General features: G+C 47.6%; 1 protein-coding gene across 1 annotated transcript in view; it reads right to left on the bottom strand.

The window, feature by feature from the left end:
- The window catches only part of USF2 (upstream transcription factor 2, c-fos interacting), a 31,166-nt gene extending 10,549 nt beyond the window's left edge, over positions 1–20,617 (bottom strand). The window contains exons 1-4 of the mRNA XM_054999185.1: positions 20,147–20,617; positions 9,502–9,548; positions 7,117–7,232; positions 4,791–4,910 (exon numbers count right to left, since the gene is read on the bottom strand). Of these exons, the coding sequence (XP_054855160.1) occupies positions 4,791–4,910; positions 7,117–7,232; positions 9,502–9,548; positions 20,147–20,199 (336 nt within the window). The 5' untranslated portion in view covers positions 20,200–20,617. The remainder of the gene's footprint in view (positions 1–4,790; positions 4,911–7,116; positions 7,233–9,501; positions 9,549–20,146) is intronic.
- Positions 20,618–24,814: the final 4,197 nt, after the last annotated feature.

The raw sequence follows: 24,814 nt of genomic DNA, 5'->3' as shown, positions 1-24,814 counted from the left end.
GAGTTTTCAAAAAAAAAAAAAGCAGCAAGAGAGGGAAGATGCAAGATTGCAGCCACATTGCTAGAGCAGGAATTTTTACACTCAGCCACCACTGCTGCTAAATTGCTGTTTGCCTCAAGGAGGAGATATTAGCAACCATGGGAGGCAGGGAGAAGAGGGGAAGGCATTTGCAACATGAAATTGGCCAATAACAATAACAACAACAACATTCAATTTATATACCGCCCTTCAGGACAACTTAATGCCCACTCAGAGTGGTTTACAAAGTATGTTATTATCATCCTCATGACAATCACCCTGTGAGGTGGGTGGGGCTGAGAGAGCTCTGAGAGAGCTGTGACTAGCCCAAGGTCACCCAGCTGGCTTCAAGCGGAGGAGTGGGGAATCAAACCTGGCTCTTCAGATTAGAGTCCAGCACTCTTAACCACTACACCAAACTGGCCAAGCAATCTGCCTTTTCCAAGCTGCCTCCCTCTGCCCACAGCTGCTTTTGACTTTTAAAAGATAGGAGATTCTAATCTGGCCTAATTTCCCATCTATAATGGCTGTCACAACTCCAGTTGTGTCTGCTACAGATCCCTTCAAAACAATCAACCAAACTTCTCCCTCGATGGCTACTCTTTAAGCAAGTCATCCATTGCTCCAGAAGGTTGGACCAGAACCAACAGGCTGAAATAAAATTAAAAGAGTTTTGAGCTAAACATTAGGAAGAATTTCCTGACAGTCAGAGCGGTCCCTCAGTGGAACAGGCTTCCTCGGGAGGTGGGGGGCTCTCCTTCTTTGGAGGTTTTTAAGCAGAGGCTAGATGGCCATCTGACAGCAGTGCTGATTCTGAGAACCTAAGCAGTTCATGAGAGGGAGGGCAGGAAGGATTACATCAGTGCTTAGTTCTCGTGGCCCCTTCTTATATGACCAGGGTAATGCCAAACACCACCTTGGGGTCTGGTAGCAATTTTCCCCAGGCTAGTTTGGCTAGTGATCCTGATGGTGTTTTGCCATCTTCTGAGCACAGAGCAGGGGTCACTGGGGGTGTGGGGGAAGGCAGTTGTGGATTTCCTGCATTGTGCAGGGGGTTGGACTAGATGACCCTTGAGGTCCCTTCCAAACCTATGATTCTATGATTCTTATCTTTTGCTACAAGTCTGTACATTTGTAAGGGAGACTGGTATTAGAACAAGACAGAGTGACTCTCAAACCAACAGATTGGGTGCAACCTGGAATCTGGTGCTACAGAGGTTACACTTCAGAAAATGGTTGCCAGTTGAAAAGCAGCAGCTAGTCTTCATGGCTGCAGGGAAAAGGTTTTAAAAGTATAGGCACTATAACAACAGAAGGTCCAGGAACTCTGTAACATCTGGGGATCATCTTCTATCTTCTAGTACTAGCCCAGTTCTGTCTCCTCTCAATGGCTCTCCACTGTCGCATGCAGAGAAAAGCCTAACCCAGCTCCAGCTTTACTTTAACTGGAGATTTCAGGATTTGAACTCACCACCTGCCAAATGCAAGTCACATGCTGTACCTCTAAGCTATGTTCCTTCCAGGGACATCAAAACCCCTGTGTGTTTCAGAGCATGGTTAGAGTACCCTGATGTATTTTGCAGAAGTGGGAGGAGAGAAAGAAGAGAAGGCAAGGAGTGCTTCTTGATGGGAGCATGAGCCGATAGCCGGAAATCTGACACACACAGCCACGCAAGCAGAACCCAGTAACCACATCCTAGTTGTGCTGCTCTCCGAAGGACGTTACCGATTCACAACATGGTCACTAAAAATAAAACACCCTCCAGGCAGCTGAACAGACACTGGGGGCTGTGTGTGTGTGAGTCAGGAGAAAACTCTTACTGTGCTAAACTAGCCATACCATAATCTCCATCGCAGGACAGCAAGGGAAGTGTAGTGGGAACAACTAAGGGAGGCCCAAGTTCAAACCCCTACTCTGCCACAAAATTCTCAAGGTGACCTTGGACCAGGCACCCCTCTCTATCATAGGATGTCCCTTTCCAATAATTGGAAGTTAAAAAAAAAAAAGAATGGAAACACTATTTGCATTATGAATCTGAATTAGTAAAAACACAAGGGCCAGCAATGTTAGCTAACATTTGGATCTCTCCTCTTGCTCTGTCCAGGACAGAGTTTGTGGCGGTCAGAAAGCGGCAGAGAAGATAATTAAAGGCAAGATTTCTTCCCCTCAGCTTGGGTGAGGACGGGCCAGCGAGCAGAAAATCTCCAACCGCACCTTTGTGGAGCCAGCCATGGCCGCCGCCACCGACCTAAACAGTGGGCTCATGCAGGCGAGAGAAGCTGTCCTTCCGGCCTACCCCGGTGCCTCAGATACACTTTCTCATGCTTTTGAGGCACAGCACCCTTGGGAAAAGCAGTACCATGACTACATTTCCCAGGGTGCTCCGAGGCTCAATGCTTTGGGTGCCAGTGGGAGAGAGGTATTTTCAGCCTATGCCAGGCCCCTGCGCAGCCCACTCCAGCTCCTATTCCTGAAGTTCTGCACAAGCCATTGTTCGGGGCACGCGCTACCCTGATCGAACCGTGCAGACGGTTGCTCAACGATGGGTTCCCAATCTCCCCCCCATCTCAGAGTTCTGCTGACTTAAAATTTCGGCCCACTGTCTGGATCACAGAGGAATACCCACATTCACAAGCATTGCCAAAATAATGAAAACCGCAAGATTTAAGTAGATAACTAGAAGAGAAAGCAAATCCAGAATTCAAAGCCAACCTGATCCTCCCTCCCCACGAAGAAATTCAGAAAAAAGCAGCTTCTTCCCGTCTCTAAAGGGAGAGGAGGGGCGGGGCCAGCCGAGCCTCCGTTGAAAGGGAATTCCTTAAGGGAAAGGGGCCATCACAGAAAGACCATGCTATAGGTGACGGATAGCCTGGCTTCCACCAGAGGTGGAAAAGGAAGGATGAATTGAATAACTGGGCAGATCTATATAGGAGCACATGGTCCATCAAATACTCCAGCCCCAGACCAATTAAGGGTCTCTAGGTCAAACCTGGCCATTTCTGAGCTGTGCTTGGGAACAAATGGGAAGCCAGTGTTGCACAGGATGAATCAGATTTCTCACTAACTGGGATAACAACAACAACATTCAATTTATATACTGCCCTTCAAGACAACTTAATACCCACTTAGAGTGGTTTACAAAGTATCCTCACAACAATCACTCTGTGAGGTGGGTGGGGCTGAGAGGGCACTGAGAGAGCTTGTACTGACCCAAGGTCACCCAGCAGACTTCAAGCAGAGGAGTGGGGAATCAAACCTGGCTCTCCAAATTAGAGTCCTGCCGTTCTTAACCACTACACCAAACTGGCTGACAACAACAACAACAACAACATTCGATTTATATACCGCCCTTAAGGACACACCCACTCAGAGTGGTTTACAAAGTATGTTATTATTATCCCCACAACAAACACCCAGTGAGGTGGGTGGGGCTGAGAGAGCTCCGAGACAGCTGTGACTGACCCACAGTCACTCAGCTGGCTTCAAGTGGAGGAGTGGGGAATCAAAACCTGGCTCTCCAGATTAGAGTCCTGCTGCTCTCAACCACTATACCAAACGGGCGAAGAGGACAAACTCCGCCCCAAACTCTGACCCAAATGTTGGTGAGCTTCCTCACCAACATCATCCACATAAGACCCCTCTTTAAAAGTAGATGGTGACCTCTGAACCCTTTGGGGGATGGTGGTGGAGAGGAGTACTGCACTGGCGACCCCATCACAAGCCCTACGCCCTTTGCCTCCACCTCTGCGCACGATGATGGGCATGAAGCTAGTCCTCAAGAACAGTTACGACAAGGCTGAATTTGAGTGCAGGCTCTTGCTTTGACGAGGAAAACCCACAAGGCGATTGTCTGAACTCTCGTTCTGGCAGAGGAAGATGCACCCTGCTAGTCTGCCTTGCTCAAAGGCAGACTGCCTTGCTGAGGGGTCTTTAAGTAGGATGATTAAAAGAGGAAAAAGGTTACACCCTGATATGATGCTAATATGTTTATCTCAGAGGTTAATGGTGGTATGAAATTGACTGGTTAAAATATTGTGAGTATACTACCTGTATTTGTTTTTTTATTGATTTATATGAAATGGTAACGTATAATGCTGACCTATAGTTTTTGTATTATAGATTAAATTGCCTATGAAGAAGCTATGTATGCGAAACGGGATGGACTTTTGACATGCTGGCGAAACCCGTAGGCATGGTTGTTTGGACTGAACATCTGTGCCCTGCACCTACTGCATCTTTGCAGGCTTCTATAGTTCTATGAACTGTTTGTTAACAGCTGGATATGTACAAAGCCACTATGGAATTATAAACACTGGATAGTTCTCATGTGCCAATTGTATTCTCACCATAGAATACTGTCAACGTTTATGTACATATATTCTTGAATGGGTTTAGACATATACTGGATATTTTCTATGTACTTACTGTGTTCCCACCATTGAATATTGTAAAAGTGTGTGTATATATATATGGTTGAATTATTTCAGATGGAGTTTGACTCTTGAGGCCCTTTGGGAAGTTTCCATATACATTAGATATTACTTTTGATAATTTTGGCTATTATTGTTGACTGTATGCCTCGGGGGGGCTGTTTGCCCTCTCCTGTCTGAACTCTCGGTCTGGCAGAGGAAGATGCACCCTGCTAGTCTGCCTTGCTCAAAGTGTGTGGCTCTACCAGGGGTATAAAAGCAAATCTCCCTCCCTGTAGCACATGGCCATACTCTGGCTACAAAGCTGCGTGGAACTCTAGGCCCAGGAAGCCAGTCCCTACCTGGGCAACAGCCTGCTGGCTGCTGGCAAACGCTGCCGTCGAGACCACACTGACAGCTCCCGTTGCGTCTGTCTGTCCGTCCAGCTGACTGTCTGTCACCTGGACTACTCTGTATGTCACCTGGGGACAAGAGGCAAAGAACAGTCAATCTGGGAGGGAAGTGGGATCTACTGGGGGTGGCTGGGTGCTCAGAAGCACTCTGTGAGCCGTAGATTTTCCCAGTTTAAAATATCCGGCCTGAAGAAATGTGTGGGGTAGCAACGGGACCCTTTTTTATCTTCTTGCTGCAGAGCGATTTGAGATGTGTTGTTTGTTCTTAAGCTTTGTAAGCTGCTTTGAGTCCTGCTTTGCAGGGGGGAAAAGCAGAATACAAATATTTAGAAGCGCAAAAGCAGAATGCAAATATTTAAAACACAGGAATAAATAAGAAGAGTCCTACTGAATGAGACCAATGGGCAATGTTTTGTTTCACACTGTGGTTGACCAGATGCCCTGGAAAACAAGGCCTACGTTTCTGCCAGCTATTCCCACCCCTATTCCCCTCCTTGTGGCAGGGAGTTCCAAATGTTAAGCACGCACCAAATTCCAATGCATCGTTTTCGAAGGAAAGCAAGCTGGCAAAACCCACTCAGGGTAGTACCCGCAACGAATGCTCAACTGGTCTAATGTGACCCTGCCAGGGTCCACCTCTCTATTCATCCCATAACCAGAAAGATGCTTTTGCAGTGCACATCAAAATTGCCACAGAGACCTGGTGCCTTGCACTGAACACCAAACCCCCGAGGAATCCTTTTTTAATACACCTGCAAAACTTTTAAACTTTGTTTTAAATTGTGGGTCATTCTGGATGAAGTCTCAGTTATGCGTGCAGAGCCACATGTTTGAGAGAATTGGCTGGTATCTCTCTTGTGCCCTGACCTGGATAGCCCAGGTGAGCTTGATCTCATCAGATCGCAGAAGCTAAGCAGGGTCAGCCTTGGTTAGTCATTGGATGGGCGACCTCCAACGAAGATCAGGGCTGCAGAGGAAGGCAATGGCAAACCACCTCTGTTAGTCTCTTGCCATGAACAACAAACGAACAACTGTTGGTGGTCCCTGGCCCAAGGCCCAAGTAGCCAGAGACTGTCAGTCCCAGGCCCGCTTGGCCTCGATCAGAGCCAGGGCCTTTTCGGTCCTGGCACCGACCTGGTGGAACTCTCTGTCTGAGGAAACCAGGGCCCGGCGGGATTTGTTATCTTTCCGCCGGACCTGTAAGACAGAGATGTTCCGCCAGGCATATGGTGGAGGCTAGGTTGGGCCCTCACTGGCCATACTAAAGATCCATCCACCACCCTACATATGAGCCAGGGCTTGAAAAGCAGTATTTTATCATCACCATCTGTAGAGAAACTGTATTGTATAAAGTTGTTTTAATGTTATTTGTATACTGTTTAATCTGTTTTTAACTGTTATTTATGTAAATTGAAATGTTGTACTTCGCCCTGAGCCCGCCTGGCGGGGAGGGTGGACTAAAAATCTCATCTAATAAATAAATAATGAAAACTCCACCAGGGGTCGCCATAAGTCAGCTATGACTTGAGGGCAACACACACACGCACACACATTTCTCTTATAGGAAAGTCTTCTACTACAAAATGCTGATGTGGACAGAAGGCTATGCCCAGTCTGATAAATTCTTTGATAAATGCGCTCTATTCTTCCTCTGTCTTAATGAAAACCCTGATATTATGAGACCTACCTCAAAAGAATTTTATTAGGTATTTTCTGTGGCTAACTGGAACTCTCAAGTGCTTTACGGTTTCTCGTTTTTAGATTATGGGACTTGCTTACCGTTACCTTTTGTACGATTTACTTAATAATACTTTAAATGCTCGTTTATTGGTTGAGATACACAACTCGTGTTCAGAAAATACTCTTGTCTTAAGTATTCATTTTTTATTTCTGGAAAACTCATAATAAAAACATTTTTATAAGAATGACTGAAGATCAAATGAAGGGAAAATCGGCTGCTCCTACAAACTTTACACAAAAACACATAACCCTGCAAACGAGGTCATCGCAGGCTAAGCCAAATTAGACCCCCGCACCCCCCACCGGCTAACTTTCTACAGGCAGGAAGTTTCTGACGTGCATCCGATCGTGAGACTTGCCACGGTCAACTTTTAAAATGGAACAGTCGCAGGAACTGCATCACGACGAACATACATCTAAGTCAATGTTCACTTAGACGGAAACTGACCAGAGGCCAGAGAGAGGGTCTCTGCATTTCACACCTTTATCCCTCCATTGTTCTCAACGAGGGGGGGGGGAAGCCTCCGAAACCCACCTGTCCTCCATTGTTCTCTGTGCGGAACTGGTATTGGATATTATGGTCTGTGAAGGCCGCTTGCTGGACGCTGGCAATAGCCACTGCGGTCTGCTCATCTGCGTTCGTGCCGTCTCCTGAGAAACAAATGGAAATCGATTACCAATAATGGGCATCAGGGGGGCGGGCACTCTGCTGGATCACAGAGATGCCCGAGCTAATGGGGGCAAGGGGTGAAAACAGGAGAAGCAAGGTGGGCTAGAACCGAGATCCCTTAAGCCCATCACCGTGAACCTCTGCACACAACCGATCTATCAGGGATTTAAGTGGGGGAAATTATACAATTCCGAACTTGCAAACCACCTCGTGTATAGCTGCCCTGTGCGCCATCCGTGATGCCAAGTAGCCGGAGACTGTCAGTCCCAGAGAGAATCAGGAAGGACAAACTCTAGTGCAAGGATTAATGCCTCCCTCCCAAATCCAGCCTACTTTTCCCACAATGCACTGCTGCCTCTTCCCCAGTGTAGCTGGTTCAGAACCATGCTAGTGCACACATGGGTTACTGCTCCTGGCTGGTTTGTCTGCATGAAAAGTGCAGTTTCTCTTCTATCCCCCTCAAACTGGTGTCTCAAAGGAGTGGAGGCAGAATCCTCGGATGTTCACCAGAACTGGTCCTCAGAGGTGCATGCCACCCTTAAAGAAGAGTTCCGCTCTTGGCGTGTGTTAAAACACCTCAGTGCAAGAACGGCTGAAAGCAAACTCAGGAACGGATGTTTAGCATACTCTTTCAACAACTGGCATGTGCAAAGCACGAGAACCTGTGTGGGGCAACGGTTAGAAATATAAAATCTGAACCTGGGTTTTCCTCATTCATGACTCTCGCTGGTCAACTGTAGCCGGTTGCTATTTTCCAACTAAGAACAGAACGTGATAGTAACAATAAAGAACAGTCACACAAAAATGGGGTGAGAAGATCTCTGGGGCAGGAAATTCTTAAGCGTCGTTCTACATTGACGGTGCTGTAGGAACAAAACTGTTCAAACGTATGTATTAATTTGGAGTAGGGTGCAACAATTAATTAATTTGTTAGACAAGTGGAGCTTGAAAGCTTTCAATTCGCTGAAAAGGTGAACTCAACAATTTCTTTTTAAGCAAATTCATTTCCAAGTTATTTGCCATCCAAGGGCTTATTAAGAAAAGGCGTCAAGGATCATTTCAGAAGAGGCATTCTGCCTTCTCTCACACACAGCAGGGAATTCCTCTTCCAAGCTGGGGCCTGCTATACCACACAGGCAACATATACAAAAAAACCATGAAAGGCACTTCAGATTTTTTCCCGAAAAAATGCTCCTATGCAACTCTGATAGATTAATTGACTAAAATACATGCAATCAATCTACTATGATTTCGTTTTTTGTAATATATATATATATAGAAACGAGAACCATAGAAACATGCACTGGTAATAAGGGGAAAAAATTCCACCGTGATTATCCGACTACAAGCAAATAATAAACTTGATTACACAATAATCTATTCACCAATCACAATTCAAAGACAAAAGTATACAATTATTGATATTTATCTAATAGCTCGTTACAATTTTGATTATTTATGGACTCACCTACGATGTCTTCAATGAACTAACTATCAATAGTCATACTTTATGGTGGTTTGAACGTGCTATACCAGGTCCAAGTGAATAATATCTTTTATATGTGTTTAACCTCTTATTGACTATATATTTATTCACTGAGCTCTTTCAACCAGTACTTTTATTATTGTTATTATTATTACAACAATAAATAAAATATAGAGATAAAATCACAAACATTTAACACAGCCTTCTAATAAAACAGCTGCTCACCGTATAACCATATAGCATCTGATGGAGGTGGAGGTGTGGCTTAACCACACGTGGCCGCTCATATATGGGGGGCAGATGGTCAATACCCCCCTTACAGACATAGGGGAGACCGGGAGAGAAGCTCATTTGATGGAATCCCTGCTTTAAGATGTTTATGGAGGTTAACTACTATGGTAAACATTTGAGCTATTAGATAAAATATGAATGATTGTATCCTTTTGTCTTTGAATTGTGATTTGCGAATAGCATATTGTGTAATTAAGTTTCTTATTGTTTCTAGTTAGATAATCACAGTGGAATTTTCCCCCCTTTTTACTAGCGCTCGTTTTCGGTATGACATACAATGTCTCATTGGGGACATGAACGTCATGCCAGAAAGGGTCGCGAGATTTAGGACTCTCGTTGCAGACTGGGCGAACATGGGCCCAGAAGGGTCCTGACAGGAGAAGGCTAAAAAGCTCACCTTTGCTCACATACAGACATTTCTCACGTCTTACATAACTGGGTGGTTTCTGGGCCAGCCCAAGACCCCTCCTCACCTTCCTGAAGTTCGACTCCCTCTTCTCCTTCTTGACCTTTCTCGTGGCTGTAAACAAAAGAAGGAGGGGGGAAGAGATACGGTCACCTAAAAACCTGGGAAATAACCTCCCCATTTGCTGAGCCCCGGCTCAGCTCACTCTCTTTTCAAAAAGCCGGATATCTGAGCCTGCCGCAACTGCACAATCCATGAACTAACCCCCCCCCACCAGTTTGCACGACAATTTTCTCTTTGAGGAATTGTGGAGGTCCGCATAAGTGGCGCAATCTGCACCGGTTTTCCCACGTGGACCTGCTTGACAATCGGCTTCTCACAGACAATAAAACTACTGTTGGAGTGTCTGACATCTTACCTACACACGTGGCTGTCGTCCATGCAGGACAAAACACTCTACAGTTATAGGACTCCACGGGGTCGGTACAAGATCTCCCCCCACCCCACCCAGCATTTGGGCGCTGCCACTCTGCTTCACATTCCTAGATACCACGGAACCACTGAATGTGAAAACCAAGTCAATATTCCAACCCAGTGGTTTTCAGGGCTGCAAATTCCAGGGAGAACTCTGGAGTTCACCGCAACCACGCCAAAGCTTCTGCAATGTGAACAGCCAGTGTGGTGTAGTGGCTGGACTAGGATGGGGGAAGCCTGGGTTGAAATCCCTCCACACTCCTGTGAAGTTACTCTACCCAGCGTTCCTTGGAGAAAGGAGTTCGACACTTGTTTCGCACCCTTTTCCTCTGCCTCTGGGAGAGTGCGCACACACACACATTCCACGTGCAGAGGATTTTGAGAGGGCGGTGGTGACTACAAATTATGGCTGGCTAGCAGAGTGGTAAGCTGCAGTACTGCAGTCCAAGCTCTGCTCACAACCTGAGTTCGATCCCGGCGGAAGCTGGGTTCAGGTAGCCAGCTCAAGGTTGACTCAGCCTTCCATCCTTCCGAAGTCAGTAAAATGAGGACCCAGTTTCCTGGGGGTAAAGTGTAGATGACTGGGGAAGGCAATGGCAATCCACCCCATAACAAAGTCTGCCAAGAAAATGTCGTGATGCGACATCCCCCCATGGGTCAGTAATGACCCGGTGCTTGCACAGGGGGCTACCTTTACCTTTTTAATATGCCAGAACAAAGTTTGCAGCCCCCCGTATCAAAGTGTGGCTTGGTTCAGTGTCACTCTCTCCAACAGCAGCTTGGTTCAAATGTCAGTCTCTCCAACAGCAGCTTGCAAACATTGCATGTGCAGCGAATCCATTTCACGTTGACTGGTCTGACACACGAACTGAGTGCATGCTGCTTCACACCCCCAACACTGAAGAACAGTGGTGCAAACTACCTTCCCCAGAAGCTTGTGTGTGGTCACTTATCTTCTCCTTCTCTAAGTTTCTAAGAACCGTGCGGATTTCTCCAGCCTGAAAACCACAACTCTATCATCAGCAGAGACAAGCACACCCTGAGCCACAGCAACCAGCTTCCGCACCAAGCAAAGTTGTGCTCTATGAACCGGTGTGTGTGTGTGCGTCTTCTGTATAAATCTTAAGTCTGCACATCTTGGAGGGAAGCTAGACTTTTAGTTGAAAATAAGCACAATCATTCATAGACTAATGACTCCAGTCCACAAGGATGATTTCTGGGCTTGCTCAGCGCAGCTATGGAATACTCAACAACACACCTCTGCTGTTCGTTGCCGGAATTAAGAGTTTTTCCAAAACACACCAGGCGAATTACAAGCCAGCATCTCTACTTCGTGATCCTACACCAAGGAGAGTGTTACGGCTCCTCACATTCACAACGACACTGTATGGTAGATCAGACTACGAGACAGGGGAGGGCCCTGAGTTACCTGGAAAATTTTATTCTCACAACCACCTTGTGATGTAGGTTAGGCTGAAGCACACAAAAGCACAATAGGCCCAAGGTCACTCAGGTCTACAGACAGCAAACATATCTGCTGTGCATTTAGTTCATTAGATCTACTCTGATAAGTTTCTAAGTTTCTCTAAGTTTCTGTACAGTGCCATGGCTATACGCCATGACAAGTAATATTCCGTACTGGTTTTGCTGCCCTGTTGCCCTGCTCCTATCTGTATTTTAATCTCCTTTTGTATGGAGTCTCTGTATTTAAAATTTTAAATTTTATACATGCCAATAAAGGCTAAAAAAAGAAAAGAAAAAAAGATCTACTCTGAATTTGCCCTGTGTAGCAAACCCACAAATGCACGAAACACAAACCCTGAGAAAATATGGTAATGGACACAAGTCTGGCAGAGTGTTTAGCGTCAGACGAGGACCGGAAAAACCTTGTGTTCAAATTAAGAGTTGTGCATTTGGAGATTTACAAACTGAAACAGCGTCCAAAATGCCTGATCCAAAACTAAGCAGGAAATTCGTGGCGCTGTCTTGATCTGGAAATATCTGAACGCGCAGCCCTAATTCAAAGCTTCTCTCAGCAATGCAGATCTCTGACTTTAGGACAGTCGCACTTTCTTGCAGCCGAACCTACCCCCTTAGGGATATTACAGGGGAAGTGGAAAAACATGTACACCACCTTGAAGGGCAGGATAAAAAAGCAACAGGTAAGAGGAATCTCAGATTATTTGGAAACTGAATTCTCTTTAAAAAGCCAAGTTTCTAGCCCTTGGGAATGCAAAGAGATACAGGAAAGCAAGCGGGCAACAACTTCTACTATTTCAGAAGGGAAAGGTGACTACCACGCAGTGCCCTGGCAGTGCCCTAGATGGATATACTCTAGTGCTCGCTAAGGAGAGGGTGTTAATGCCTTGCTTATTGGCTGCGAGGATTTTGCTACTCCACGGGAACGTTCCTGGAAGCAGATCTCTCCGCTGATGTCTGCACCAAGGGGTCAAATTAATATCCGTTGCTTTCACAGAGACAGGATGAAGGCGAGCACGTAGCCGCCTGCAGAAAGCGGCCTGCAGAGCAGGAAAGCATTAAACCACGTTAATCCGCTGCGCTGGCAGAGAGAGATAAGGCTCCTATCTCGACAGGATGCCGATGCAGAGCAAAACAGCAGAGGCTGCCAGACGATAGGAGGAAAAGCACCTGACATATAGAAGGGTTGAAGAGCTCCTGAGCGGCCAGTCGTTTGCACAAAGCTATCTCCCAGGTCCCTGGGACAGGATCCAGTTCCGGCAGCTCCTTCCCAAACTTCTTGATATTTGTTTTTCCTGCCTCAGTATCACGAGTCGGCTTTTGCTCCACCCCAAGAAAACAGCAATGCCCGTATTTTCTCAGTTGGCTCCCAGAACAAAAATGCAGACCCTCCTGGAAGCCCTGTTGATACCACAACCTGTCTCCCCTTTAGCAAGCCGCTCAGGGACGGGGCACTTCTGAGATCCCCCCCATGCCGCTCAAGTGTTGCTTAGGCTGCAACAGGGAATCGCAGAGTCTCCTGCCCTAAGGATAATGCCCTTAACGCGCGGCACGGGATCAATGCGCTTTCCCTGTTCCAAACGGAACAAACGAGAGGATACCACTCGCACAGATGAGCTCTTCCAAGCACATTTCAGTTCCCTCTCCCAGAGTGCTCCTGCACCCTACGACAGTCTAAGACTCTCTGTCCTAGGCTGACACAAGAATCTTACAGTAGCCCAGCAGAAGGCATTTCATTTCCCCCCCCCCGATTCTCCTGTCCTATCACAAGCTGGCACAGAGGGGCAATTCAGAAGGGTGGAGATGAGAAAGGATACTATCAGAAATTAGTGTCAGGTGGGTAGCCGTGTTGGCCTGCAGTAGAACAGCAAGATTCGAGTCCAGCAGCACCTCAAAGAGCAACTAGATTTCCAGGGTAAACGCTTGCGAGAGTCAAGCTCTCTTTGTCAGATACTTGTAGGAAACTGCGGTCTAAACCCGCTTTGTGTCTACTTTTAAGCATGGGCTCCAACGGAAAAGGACATTTAGAATCATGTTAGTAGTCCTCAAGGTTTCCAAAAAAGAGGGGGATTGGGCCACAGAGAGGCCTGAAAACTTCTAGAGGTGTTTGGTGGGGGTGCAGTTCAGCACAAAAAGGGGCTGCGGCTCTGTGATGCAGCATGTGCTTTGCATGAAGAGGTTGCGGGTTCAATTCTTGGCCTCTCCAGTAACAGGATCAGGCACTAGTTGATGGTAAAAATCCTCCACCCGAGACCCCGGAGAGCTGTTTCCAGTCACAGCAGACAAGACTGACCTTGCTAGACTAACGGTCTGAGTCATGAGAAGGCAGCTTCATAAATATATGTATGTATTTAACTGTTTAAAATGAATGGGAGAGAATGCTGGCAGAAGGAACCTTCCGCGGAAGCCAGACGACCTCGTCTGCTAGCACAACACAAGGCCAGGATTACTCAGCAGAGCAGCGCAAAAGTTTCTATCACTAGGCCGGTCGACGCTTTCTTATCATTGTCCTGCAGTAAGAACTGTGTCACCTGCTGGAGGCACCAACAACAACACAAGGCAAGTCATGCACATGCGTGTGGTTGGAAGGGCTGACTCACCTGTCCAGCCCAGCTCCCAAAAACGAGGACACAAGGCTCTTACTCTGCCAGCACCCTTGCCAGAACTTAAAAGACTACTCTTGCTTCATAATCTCGAGCTCTGTGGCTTTGGACAGGCTATTAGGGCCACAGGATTGCTGCAAAGGTGGGCAGGGCCACAGAAAGCTCCGCCTTCCCATGCCACGATGGTGTCACAGCAGCCAATTGGGCAGATCCTGGCAGCAAAACGGAATGCAAGATCCCTGCTGCATGAGACTCACCTAGTCTAGCATCCAGAGGTCCCAGACAAAAGGGAAGTGGTTGAAACCCATTTCCTGTTATCTCCAATGTATGGCATGTAAAGATACACTGCACCTGAACAAGGAAGTTCCACTTAGCTATGGCAGCAAACAGACATCGCTAGACCACTCCTCCACGACACTGTCTGACCTCACACTCAAAATGAGTGTCACGACATCGAATGCCACAAGAAAATTTGCTTGTTCGGAAAACTGCACCTTTAAAAAGGAAGGAGTTTGCTGATTAGCTCCAAACGATGTGCAAATTTCAACCCCACCGCAAATCCCGCTGCTGGTTCCCTGCTTCCAAAGCTCCATTGCTCTAACCCTAATGGAACCCTAAAACCTCGCCTGTCATGTTTCTCCACGAATATATTCCTTCCTTGGCTTTCCCATGCCAAGCATCAACTCCGTACCGCAATTCTCACAGGAAACTATTGCAAACCCACTTTGATTTTACGGCCCATCCACCGTAAGTGATGGTGAGCGTGCCTTTGTTTGTGCCGATCCCTGGATTTCTCCTCAGATAACTCTCTGTCCCACATTTTTCCCTCCAAGGAATTAAGGGAGGTGTGCCTAGCTCTTCCCTCTTTCATTTTATCCACACAATGACCTTGTGAGACAGGCTGGATGAGATTGGCCCAAGATGCCCAGCCAGCTTCATGGCTGAGTGAGGATTCGAACCCAGGTCTCCCCAGTACACCACAGCGGCTTCCAGTCTTCCTGAGCTTTCCTGCTTGCCCCACACTGTATTTCATCTCCCCGCCCCTGCATACAGCAAACACAATAGGCTGCAGGCACGCAAAAGGGGGAAAAACTGATTCTGAAAGAAGTAGAACGAATGTGCCACTAAGGGAAATCTCCCTCTACCCCCCAAACCCTTTACTTTTATTAGCACTTGAAATACAGCAAGATTCTAATTATTCCTATACCCTGTGGGGTTAAGGAAATATGAAAATTCTCTCACATAAAAAACCCACATAATTAGAATGATATTGTAGTGAAGTTTCTGGGAACATCACCGTGGCAGACAGCAAGGTTATCTAGTCCATTCCACAGCAATGCATGGTATTTGCCATTACTGTATAGTGGAACCTCCAAGTCCAGGGCAGTATATATGATTGACAATCACTGGGGGTAAAGAGGACTGTTGCCTCTCTGCATGGGCAGCTTCCATCAACTGAGGAGTTAACTGAGATTACTTAAACTGGGAAACAGCCTTACGCCCAAGGCAAAAATTTGCTTTCAAGAATTCCATTACACACAGACTTGAGACGAATTTTGTGTCACTAGCAAAATGCCTGTCGTGATGTGGGTTTGCCTGTGTGTGGTTTGTCACCTAGGGAGACAATACCCATGGGTGAACGATGCACCCAGACACGCCTCCGTGCAAGCCCTGTTAATGTGTGACATGACAGACACAAAAGTATTTGCTCTTTACTTTTTCCCTTATGGAACAGTTCCCATTTATGCATATGGGAAAAAGCAAAGAGCAAACTGAGGATCAAACTGGTTGCGATCAATATCTTGGGTTCCATGGCTTGGACACTCGAGTTTGGCAGAACGTCGGGAGAACAGAAAGAGAGATGCACACACAGGACAAATCAGACCCCTCTCCTTCAAACATCAGTGGTGTACATTTTTATCCCACCCTTTCTCTAAGTCAATGAACACAGTTCTCCCCCCATTTCATCCTCAAACCAATCCTGTGAGGTAGGCTAGGTGGAGCCTAAGTTCACTCAGTGAGTTTTAGGGCAGGGTGGGAATCTGAACCCTGGGCTCTTAGATCATAGACCACAACTGGTACACCACTGTCCCATTCTACAGGGACCTGCTCCAACTTCTGACTTGAAATCTGCCAAAATTAATAATAAGCCTTTTCTTTGCAGGGGTATAAAGATAAATGTAGTCCCCTGTGCAAGCACCGAGTCATTACTGACCCATGGGGGGGGGACGTCGCATCACGACGTTTTCTTGGCCGACTTTTTGTTACGGGGGTGGTTTGCCATTGCCTTCCCCAGTCATCTGCACTTTACACCCAGGAAACTGGGTACTCATTTTACCGACCTCAGAAAGATGGAAGGCTGAGTCAACCTTGAGCCGGTTAGTTGAACCCAGCTTCTGCCAGGATCGAACTCAGGTTGTGAGCAGGCTGCAGTACTGCAGCTTACCTCTCTGTGCCATGGGACTCCTCTTTGCAGGGGTGTATATCGTTATTCATTCCCCCTCCCCAAAATGGCTCCAGTGCAGGCCAGGAGTGTTCCCTACTTTATGGACACCTCCCCTCCCCAGATCTGCAAGTGCATCGGACCCCTCTTGAGTTCCTTTTCTCCTTATACAATCCATCACTCATACATGAAGCAATTTTACGGATGTGTTGAGCCAGCCTTTCTCGACCTCCACTATCTCATAACAGCTACCTCCCACCCATCTCCACTCCCTAAGCATGCACCCATTCCCCAACCGGCAGGCACCGGCTGCAATCCCATAAAATACCCTGCTCCGTCTTGGTTTTTTCCTATCCCTAACCTACATTCATAAATACTGGGGTTATAAATGGCTCCTTCTAAGCTAAGAATATTTTTATAGTTCCCCCACTCCAAAACACACTGTGAACTGATCCCAGAAATCAAAGGAAAGAAAGGCGGTTGCAGGCAGATCCCAGATAGATCCCAGAACTGATCCCAGAAATCAAAGGAAAGAAAGGCGGATGCAGGCAGATCCCAGAATTGATCCCAGAAATCAAAGGAAAGAAAGGCGGATGCAGGCAGGCGAGCTATTCCCTTCTCTGCTATACACACAGCCAGCGGGGTATAACAGTTAAGTGTTGTTGGACTAGGATGCAGGAGACCTGGGTTCGAATCCCCACTCGGCCACAGAAGCTTGCAGGGTGATCGAGTCACTTGCCCTACCCTACCTCACAGGGTTGTTGCCGTGAGGATAAAGTGAACAAGGGAAGAAAGTGATGTAAACTGCTTTGCGTCCCCCTTGGGGAGAAAAACAGAGCATGATTATATATTCGCACATACACACACGTCCATTCAACAAAACTAAAAAATAATCATGGCTCGGTTATATTCAGTACCTGGGATTATGCAAAATGGGGGGAAGCCACGGGATCTACAAACTTGAAGCTCCAGGTTCAAATTTCAACTCAGCTACAAAACTCAACACCTGGCCAGTATTCCTCCAGTCACAATCGTCTGTCGGCTCCATCTTGCCCTCAAAATGTGGACTAATAAGGATAATAATAGACTTATTTTGAAGTTGTCAGGATTACTGAGATAATGGACATGAAAGTCCTTTGAAGACTTGCATTATGCCATGCAAAAATATTATTATGGTGCTATGTAAAAAGAATTTATTATTGTCATCGCCCACCTTTCGAACAACGAGCCAGCTCTTATCCCCAAGAGGTTATCAGAATGAATCCCGAGTCATCTGATTTCCAGATGTCTGCAGCTGTTTGGCACCTCTGGCCCAAAGATCCTATTCTGCATGCCCTTCACTCAAACATTTTGCCCATTCCCGTACTTGCCTGCCACGGGGGCAGCTCCCTTGTTTGGGGAGGGGGGAGTCAAAAGGGCAACAATGGCTCAACGTTCCCAGAAGAAAACTCCGATTTGCAAACAAGCTCACCCATATTACCAGCCCATTAATCACACACTAGTCTATGTTTTTTTATTTAGGGTATATTGCCACCTGAATAAAAAACAACTCCTTTTTTCCAATTTACTAAACCTTCCACCTAATTTTACTCACCAACAAGCAGGGGGGCAGTGTGGTGCAATGGTTAGACTCGTAATAGAGAGTCTGGGCTCACATTCCTCCTCCCTCAACATGAAACCCATAGGGTGACTTTAGTAACCCATGTTCTCTCAGTCTGATCTACCTTACAGGGTCGTTGTGAGGATAAAAAGAGGGAAGGGAAACTATGTTCATTACTCTTGAGTCGCTTGAAGTAAGAGGCGGAATGAAAAATATCCAAGATAAGATGTTTCCTAGCCTGGAGTAAATGAATAGAGTGTTCGCACAACATTCACGATACACGTTTTCCACAACTAGCCTGTCAACTTGCCACAATGCTATACTGGAAGCAGGGCTCTCTCGCTAGCCAGGGTGCAAGGGAAAACCTGGGGTCCTTGCCCCTCTGTTGTTCCGCATGTTACATGTCTGCACAGCCAGGTTTGACACCCCTAGGGTGCAATCTGCAGAGAGCCAGGGCCAGCCCGAGTTTCCCCGACTCTTGGGGAGAACATGTATGTGTACGTTTAATTTTTGAATTCCTGTTTCTTAAAGTATGCTTCAAATATCTACACCTCCCCCCCCCCTTTTTAAAAAAGGCCCTAGTAAAGTTAGTGGGCTTCTCGCTAAGGTTGCCAGCTCCAGGGTGGTAAATTCCTGGCGATCTGGGGGGTGGAGACTGGAGATGGCAGGATTTAGGGAAGGGAGTGACCTCAGTGCAGTATAATGTCATACAGTCCACCCTCCAAAGCAGCCACTTTCTCTAGGGGAACTGATCTCTCTGGCCTGGAGATCGGTTGGCATTCCAGGACATCTCCAGCCACTGCCTGGAGGTTAGCAACCCTATGTTCCTCAAACGAGCAGCCTGCCAACTTCTCCCAGACTTTGCTTCTCACCCCCCTCCCAATATTTTCTGGCCCCCAGATTCTCTGCCTATCCATCCCAGGCCAGCACCATCACTTCCCTCCTCTGAGACTCTCTCTCTCCCCTTTCCCGATCAGCCAGCCCTTTCCTTTCCTGGCATCATTTTCCCACGACCTCCTCTCCCACTCGCCCCCCCCCCCAGGCAATCCAGGGTCATTCACACCCAACCCCAGTTGGTCCCCCCCTCCTCCTGGGGAACCAACATGCAGAAATCCATTTCACTCTTCCTTCCCCACCTCCCTATGCAAAGTTCCCCCAGCCTTGCCCTGCCCCTTCCAAAAATACACTGAAGAAGAAAGAAAGAAAGAAAGAAAGAAAGAAAGAAAGAAAGAAAGAAAGAAAGAAAGAAAGAAAGAAAGAAAGAAAGAAAGAAAGAAAGAAAGAAAGCTGTCCCTTGTTCCCCATCTTGGGCAGAACTGACCAGAGTCCAGTCTTCCTCCCTACTCTGAGCCCTCAAATCCCCAGCCCACCCTAGAATCTCTCCCCAATGTGCACCCCGAGTTCCTAAGTAAGGTTGCCAACCTCCAAGTGGGGCCTGGAGACCTCCAAAAATGGCTACTGATCCCCAGACAAAACACACCAGTTCCCTGGGAGAAAATAGATGCCATGAAGGGGGGGGCTGTATGACCTTATGCTCCGCTGAGACCCCCGGGGTGCTTAAGTGGGGTTGCCAACCTCCAGGTGGGATCTGGAGGGCCCCCCAAATTAAAACTGACCTTCAGACAACTAAGCCCACTTCCCCTGGAGAAAACAGCTGCTTTGGAGGATGGACTGTATTACATTATATCTCATGCAGAGACCCTTCCCTCCGGGGGGGGTCCCTAAGGGCGGTTGCCAACCTCCAGGCGGGACCTGGAACTCTCCTGGGATTACAACTGATCTCCAGACAACGACGATCCCCTAGAGAAAAAATAGCTGCTTTGTTGGGCTGACTCTACGGCATTCCACCCGGCCGGGATCCCCTCCCAAACCTCCAGGAGTCCCCCAAGCCCGAGCTGGCCGGCCACCCTCCCCAGAGCTGCTCTCCCTTGCCGTGCCTCGTCCTCCATTTTGTCCTCCCCCTTCTCCGAGCTGCCGCAGGAGAAGGGAGGGAGGATCATGGCTGGCTGGCTTCCTCTCCTCTCCCCTCCCCCACCCTGCCCAGGCCTGCCCAGGATCGAGCCCCTCCAAAGCCGGGCCAGGGGTCCGGGGGGGGGGGTCGGGCTCCTCTTACCTGGCGGCAGCAGAGGCGGTGGCTGTGTCCAGGCCGGGATCGAGCATGTCCATGGGGGGAGAGGGGAGGGGGGGAGAGGGAGGGAAGGGAAGGGGGGGAAGGGAGAGGGGGGGAGAGCGCCCGCGGGGCCGCCGCCGCCACCCGGGGGGGAGGAAGGGAGGGAGGGGCGGGGGGAGAGGGGCGAGAGCGCGGCAATCTCACGCCGGATGGAGGCAGAGGGGACGCGGCGGAGACACGGGAGCCCAGGCGCTGATCACGGGGACAAACACTCGGGTCATGTGAGGAGGAGAGCGCGAGCGAACGGGCGAGCCACAGATCCGCGCTCCCTCCCCGCCTTCCCCAGCTGGGAGCCCGGCACACGTGAGGGGGGCAGCGCCCGGCCGAGGGGACGCTCGGGGCGCGCGCGGCCTGCCTTGGAACGCTCGGGCGGCGGATGGAACGTTGCAACAGCCCCGGCCGGGAGGGGGAGGGGAAATGGAACGTTGCGGCGAGGCGGGGCGGGAGGGGGAGGGGAAATGGAACGCGGCGGCCCGGGCCGGGGGGGAGCGCGGCAGGCGGGGGGGGGGCAGCCCGGGAAGGTCGAGCGCGGCGACACGAGCGGGAGGGCGGCTGGGGGGGCAGCGGTCGGGGCTGGGCGAGTCTCCTTTTTTCTCTCGCTTCTCTCCTCCCCCCCCCTTTTTTCTGGTCCCCAGGGCGCATGCGCGCAGGCTCCAGGGTGCAGGCTGCTCGCTGCTGCCGGGCCGCGGTGCAAGGAGGGGGGAGCGGTGTTGACAGCTTGGGGAGAAGCGGGAGCCCCCTTCGCCCCCCCCTCCGGTTTGGCTGTTGCTGCAGAGGGGTGGCTGGGTCAGCCCAGTGCGGCCGCTATCATCATCATTATTTCCATCATCATTATCATTAATTATATTCATTATCATCACTATTGACCTATATTATATACCATGTCCTAACCTGGATAGCCCTATAGGATTTTCCCATGGAAGGCTTTCATCCCAGTTGAGTTCTTCACCATTCTCTGTGCTATTGTCAACTATTACCAGAGGACCACGAATATTGATTAGGCTTGCTTACCAGCCATTATTTTGGGTTACCATTAGCTCCCTCTCCTTAGTTCTCTACCACACGTTGGGTGCTTGGGAGAGACACTGGGCATCTTCTCTCGTTTCATTATAGCATGGGGAAAATGCCCTGACCTAGATAGCCCAGCTCTCGTCAGATCTTAGAAGCTAAGCAGGGTCGTCCATGGTTACTAAATGGATGGGAGACCTCCAGAGAAGACCAAGGTTGCAGAGGCAGGCAATGGTAAGAGACCTCTGGTGGTCTCTTGCCATGAAAACCTCGCCAGGGGTCGTCATAAGTCAGCTATGACTTGACGGCACTCTCCACCATTATATGTCATATAATATGTACTGCAATGCTGTATAATATTTATATTTATTATTTATTTAAATAATTTATTGTGTGCCTTTCTTACAGACTCAAGGCAGATTAAACAGTGTGAGTTTGTACAGTCAGTTTCAAGGACGTTTTGATAAACAGCAATAAAGTCTATAGATGCAAATAGATGTTTATATACTATATTGTTATATTCATACATTTATTGTCCTGACTTGGATACCAGAGGCAAGCTCTATCCCATCAGATCTCAAAAGCTAAGCAGGGTCATCCTTGGTTAATAACCTCTGAGGAGAACTAAGCACTGATGTAACCCTTCCTGCCCTCCCCTCATGATCTGCCCAGGTTCACAGAATCAGCATTGCTGTCAGATGGCCATCTAGCCTCTGCTTAAAAACCTGCAAAGAAGAAGAGCCCACCACCTCCCGAGGAAGCCTGTTCCACGGAGGGACCACTCTATCAGGAAGCTCTTCCTAATGTTTAGCCGAAAACTCTTTTGATATAATTTCAACCCATTGGCTCTGGTCCGACCTTCTGGGGCAGTGGAAAACAACTCCACGCCATCCTCTATTTGACAGCCCTTTAAGTACTTGAAGATGGTTATCATATCACCTCTCAGTCATCTCCTCTTCAGGCTAAGCATACCGAGCTCCTTCAACCTTTCCTCATAGGACTTGGTCTCCAGACCCCTCACCGTCTTCGTTGCCCTCCTCTGGACACATTCCAGCTTGTCTATACCTTCTGAAATTGTCCCCCCAAAACGCTGGTGTGTTTTTGCTGCCGCCAGATTCACACAGCTACTCCCTTGGAATTATTACTAGAAAGTGAATGCACTGGGCGCTGAAGTATGTGTAAGGTTGCACAGTTACTGCCAAGTAAACGCACAGAAGATCAGACTCATTCTTGAGGGCGCTTCAGAACTTGCTCGTTCAACCCAGCAAAGTCATCTTCTTCTAACAGCGCAGCCTAGGGTACTCTCGGAAGTAAATCTTGTTGTGTTCAATGGGGTTTATCCCTGATGCTTGGGATTGCAGCCTTCTCCTCTCCAAGCAGAGCCCCTTCGTAGTGATTCAGTTCCAGCATTTGGTAATTGGATGCTTATTTTCTCTGAACAAGGAACTATCAAACCTACAGAGAGAGAGAGAGAGCTGTTTTGCACACATTACACTCACCTGGATGTGAATCTTTTGGCCATCAAAGGATCCCCTCCCCCACCAAACACCTATTTTATGTGTATGTTTAAAGACAGTGATTCTGTTCATTTCCTTCCAACGGTTCATAATTTTATAGACAACCATTCTCTGCTTTGTGTTCCACACATGCTCAGTAGCATCAATAGAAGCATCTTCCCCCCCTCTTTCTTCCTTTCTTCCTTCCCTTCTTCCTTCCTTCCTTCCTTCCTTCCTTCCTTCCTTCCTTCCTTCCTTCATTCTTTCTTTCCAAAAAAGGAGCAGAGGTTGTCTAGACACTTTTTAGAATCAGAGAAGGCTTAAAGCATGTAGAGAACACAGCAGCATTTTAAAAGTGTTCAGAAAGTAGGCGCTGTAGCGCTGTCAAAAAGAGGGCATGCTCTGTAGCCACCTTTACTTTGCTCTTAGTTTCTCCGAAAGCTTACTTCCTCTAGCCAGGCAATTAAGCCGGTGATCCAATAAGAAAATGTTTGTATTTGTGTCATAGGAAGGGTTTTTTACTCTAACTCACATATGTTTACTCAGCAGTAAGACCCAATCAGCCTTACTCCCACGTCAGTGTGCATAGAGCTGTATAATAGATTTTAGCAGCTCAACTCAGTTCTCCCCTGCTCCACCCTCTGCTGGTTGACATATAACAAACATGGCATTTTTTTTTCTTCTGGAATGACAAACCTTTCTTGACTAGTGATAGGACAGAGTTGGTCATGTGGTCAGTCTTGTCCTCCTATAAAGGCTTCTAGTTCAGGCACAGGGAATTCATTTGGCTTTGGATTTGCTTGGTCTCTGACCTAGCAAAAGCTATGGCTATCTAGGAACAGGGAAGGAAACTCCATTTGTTCCAAACTTAGCTTTTGACCGACATTTGGGAAATCCCCGTCATACTGCATCCTGACATACATACTCTCACCATAGTATTTTGTATCTCACACACATCTGTGATGCTAGGGAAAATAACTTTGCCTGGTCTTTGCTGCAGATGAAACTGATATTAAAAGCTGGCTGGACAAGTTGAAAAGTTGACAACTTTATGCCAAAGAATGAGGGGGAAAAAGGGAACTCACAATATTTCTTTTCCCAGTCAGACAAAGTTGAGGCCCTGCATATTGCAAAGGCACAGAAGTGACTTAATTGTCTACAGAATCGGGGCACTGAATGTTTTGAGTTTGAAGTAGCACCAATGTAGCACGGCTCGGAGCTATGGAGGAAACAACAGAAAGAGGAAAAGGTGTTCCAAGGAGAGGATTCTGACAGGTAGCAAATGCAGTTTTCTGGACAGGCTGTATACAGGATGCTGAATTTCACTATCCCGGGATTGGAAACTAGATCAAGGTTCAGGTGTGTGATCCTAGAAGCAAGCCATTTCTGAAGACAGGATGACGGTAGTAAAGAGAACAAGTATTCTTCTCTGTTTCTCTTGCACCAGCTATTGCTCATCCCATTGAGCTATTTAAAATTGCACAAAGTTACAGAATCCTGGGTCAGACTTCCTAGAAAATCAAAAAAAGTCCAGTAGCACCTTTAAGACTAACCAATTTTATTGTAGCATAAGCTTTCGAGAATCACAGTTCTCTTGCATCTGACGAAGAGAACTGTGATTCTCGAAAGCTTATGCTACAATAAAATTGGTTAGTCTTAAAGGTGCTACTGGACTTTTTTTGATTTTGCTACTACGGACTAACACGGCTAACTCCTCTGGACCTAGAAAATCAGATCCCGTTTGCTCAGCCATCACAATTTTCAAGACTCATTGCTGGTAGAATATCTTCCAGCCTGACTTCGCACTCCCTGGCAAAAGTGAGCAGGTTTCTGGGTGTTGTAAAGGCGTGTAAGCTTAATCCTTGCCCCTCGTGTTTAATTAAACACTGTTGCAAGAAAGGTGATGGCTCCTTGGCCAGGATAATTAATGCCACTCCGATACAAGGCTGTTTACCCAAAGTATTGGAGGTGGCAGTTTTTCTAGACTCTGCACGAGAGAAATATAAAACCTTTCTTGCCTAAAGAGGATCTAGCAAATTATAGGTCAGTATCAAACCATCTTTTGGGCTAGATAATTGAGAAAGTGGTAGTAGAACAACTCCAGGTT

This window comes from Eublepharis macularius, chromosome 15 (genome assembly GCF_028583425.1).
Source record: "Eublepharis macularius isolate TG4126 chromosome 15, MPM_Emac_v1.0, whole genome shotgun sequence".
Lineage (NCBI taxonomy): Eukaryota > Metazoa > Chordata > Lepidosauria > Squamata > Eublepharidae > Eublepharis > Eublepharis macularius.
This window is presented reverse-complemented; position numbering and strand designations above follow the sequence as displayed.